Source organism: Eschscholzia californica, unplaced genomic scaffold, assembly GCF_041429995.1.
Source record: "Eschscholzia californica isolate CP2 unplaced genomic scaffold, dmEscCali1.0.p SCAF_5, whole genome shotgun sequence".
Lineage (NCBI taxonomy): Eukaryota > Viridiplantae > Streptophyta > Magnoliopsida > Ranunculales > Papaveraceae > Eschscholzia > Eschscholzia californica.
The window spans coordinates 14,303,618-14,306,772 of NW_028238472.1; the positions used below are offsets into that span (position 1 = coordinate 14,303,618).

Here is a 3,155-nt window from a genome sequence, read left to right on the forward strand (position 1 = left end):
TTATCTTTTTGAGCTGGGTTTCATTGCTTCAACATCAGATAATTCATTATTTACTTATCGCACTGGTGGTTCCATTATAATACTGCTTTTATACGTCGATGATATCTTGATCACAGGTTCAGACTCTTCAACTATTCATGCCATTGTAACACAACTACATCAACAGTTTTCAATGTCAGATCTAGGGGATTTACATAACTTTTTGGAGATGGAAATTAAAAGAACCAAAAAGGGATTATTGTTAACTCAGACACGGTATACAACCGAGTTGTTGAACAAGATTGATCTTTTACAATCTAAACCTGTTTCCACTCCAAGCCCATGTGGCAAGAAGATGTCAAAGTTAGACGGTAAGACGTTTGATAATGTCACGTTATATCGTTCTTTAGTTGGAGCTTTACAATATTTATCTTTGACGAGACCTCATATAACTTATTCAGTTAATCAGGTTTGTCAATACATGCAAACTCCAACCGACGTTCACTTTAGTGTTGTTAAACGAATTCTACGATACCTAAAAGGTACTATTGATCGGGGATTATTTTTTGGCACACAATCTGATTTTCAGCTTCGTGGGTTTGAGTCTCATTTAAATGCTTTCTCCGATGCTGATTGGGCTGGTGATCCAGATACTCGACGATCAGTTTCTGGATATTGTGTTTATTTAGGTAATCACTTGGTTTCATGGGCTTCGAAGAAGCAACCAACAGTTTCACGCTCAAGTACAGAGGCGGAATATCGTGTCATGGCCACCACCACAGCAGAAGTTACATGGATTCAATATTTGTTACAGGATTTAGGTGTTGTCCTTAAGCAACTGCCTACACTTTATTGTGATAATGTTAGTGCGACATACATGGCTCATAATCCTATTTTACATTCGCGAACCAAGCATATGGAGTTGGACTATCATTTTGTTTGCGAAAAGGTACAACAAAAGGCTCTTCAAGTGGTATACATCCCTACACAACAACAAATTGCGGATATTTTTACCAAGGGACTAGTAAAAGCTCGACATCAATTTCTCTGTAGCAAGCTCTCACTATTGGATCAACCCGTTCGGCTTGAGGGGGGCTGATAACACAATATTATGTTTGACTTAGTCTTGGTCTGACTTGGTATTCAAGTCAGTTGTAACTTCCACTTTCAAATTTTGAATTTCAAATATTGTATTCATCTCTATCAAGAGAGATCTTGTAAACAACTAATTTTTTACTATAAATACAATAGAAGAACCTACTGTTTGAGTAGGGAGAATTCAATTATTTTCAGCTAACCCCTACTTTCGTTGTCACATGCCAGGTAGTGGGCGGCAGTGGCCCTCTTTCGAGACAGGCGGGCACGATCTGGTCCCTGGCTGAGGGCCATTTTCCTAGCCCTAGCCAGACATAGCATAAACATATGTTTGTAATGGAAGAAATTTCCTTAAATTTCTCTCTCTAAATCACGTCCCGACACGTCATCCGACCGGGTTCCGTGCCGGGAAGAGAATCATTTTTCTTAAATTTATGTTCTCTAAGAAAAAAGAAAAAAAGTACTAACTCGACTACAAATTTAACTCTCGCCAGAACTCAATAACATAATTACTATTTGGTAAGCTTCAAATAAGTTTTAGAATTTAGTGAAACTAAACTCTCAATACATGTCGATACTTCAGAATAATCCATGATGCAACATAGCTTAGAAATCGTAGCTTTTTTACGCGTTGAGTCGTATAGAATTACATCCCTGAGATCTTTCTCTATTAATATGTAGCCATTACTGAAACACTTTATGGGTTGTATGTGATAAAGCGATCGAATAACATTGTCTGTTGTAATGGTGAACATTTTATTCCAAGACCCATACTCCTTCATCACCCACACTTGAGTACAAACATTTTTTATACTATCAAATATGCAAAGATATTCTCTGAAAATACCCAAAATTGTGCTTCTTGATGAATACGATTTCACATTAAAATGGGGAGGTATGGGCACTTGCTTGAATCTCTCATTAACCATATCAAATGAAACTATAACATTACACGTTGCTCTCCTCCACCTTTCGAGAGACGACGGAATCGCTACCCAATGGAGAGCCCCATGAAGAAGCACACCGCACTCGGAACTAACTACTTTGTAAGGAATGTTTTCAATGAATTTCCACGAATTCGAGCCTAAAGTGTACAAACTGATTACACTAAAAAAATCATCGCCTTCTGTCATGCATACAATCCTCAGAATCTTGTAATCGTCAAGCTTGCAATCGTATCCGAATCCAGAAGATACATATGAACGACGAACTGATTGACTAGTTGCCTTGTATGGTGGTGAAGCCGGACATACTCTGTATTCATTAGTCGACGGGTTGAAAAGGTGAATTCTATTATCCATAGTAGCGTATGAAATCAAACCATTACAAGAACCCACAAAGTAAATCTCTTGTTCCAAAGAGAAGAATGGGTAATTGTGAATATCAAGAGGTTTATCAGATGAGGATGAATCATAATCAATTGAGTATACTCTGTTTGTACCCAAGATATAGGGAAAGAGACTAAATTTGTCTTGTTGAATTGAATGATTCATGTGAAGTTTAATGAATATAGGGTTAGAGAACAGAGATAACCAGGTTTTGCATACTGACTTGAATCGTAATATAGATTTGACTGGTAACATCACAAGGATATTGGTGATCAAATCATCATGGAGGCTGGAGATTGAATATTGCTCTGTTTTCATCATATTTTTCTTACTATTTAGAAAAAAAAAAACCGAGCTGTATCAGAGAGATGTTTAACCCTTAAAATACATTAAAGTATTTTTATATTACGGGAGTCCTAATTGAAGAGTAATTCGTTTTACCCCCTTAAGAATAGAAACTTCTCCTTATCAAGTTAGTTGGTTTATATCTCATAAAAAAAAAAAAAAAAATTAGTTGGTTTATTTTTGAGTAGATAGAGTTTATCGCCACAGAGTGATTTTTTCTCCCTCTTCTTTCTTCGTAAACCCTAACTCCACTCCCAAGCAATCTTCGATTTCATTCGCTAGAATCATTCTCTCCTAACAGTCTCTATTGCACCAAATCATTTAGCCTTAGAGCCAAGTTTAGATAATCGCAACCTAAACTAAGCAATTCAGTTCTATGCTCTAGCCTATATCTAGGTTTGCTCATTG

General features: G+C 36.8%; 1 protein-coding gene across 1 annotated transcript; it reads right to left on the reverse strand.

Moving 5' to 3' along the window:
* Positions 1-1,526: 1,526 nt before the first annotated feature.
* Positions 1,527-2,614, reverse strand: LOC147537302 (F-box/kelch-repeat protein At3g06240-like). Its single transcript, XM_086643416.1, has one exon. It carries the CDS (start codon positions 2,565-2,567, stop codon positions 1,587-1,589), a length of 981 nt encoding a protein of 326 aa, XP_086499542.1. The 5' UTR covers positions 2,568-2,614; the 3' UTR covers positions 1,527-1,586.
* Between the last annotated feature and the right edge of the window lie 541 nt (positions 2,615-3,155).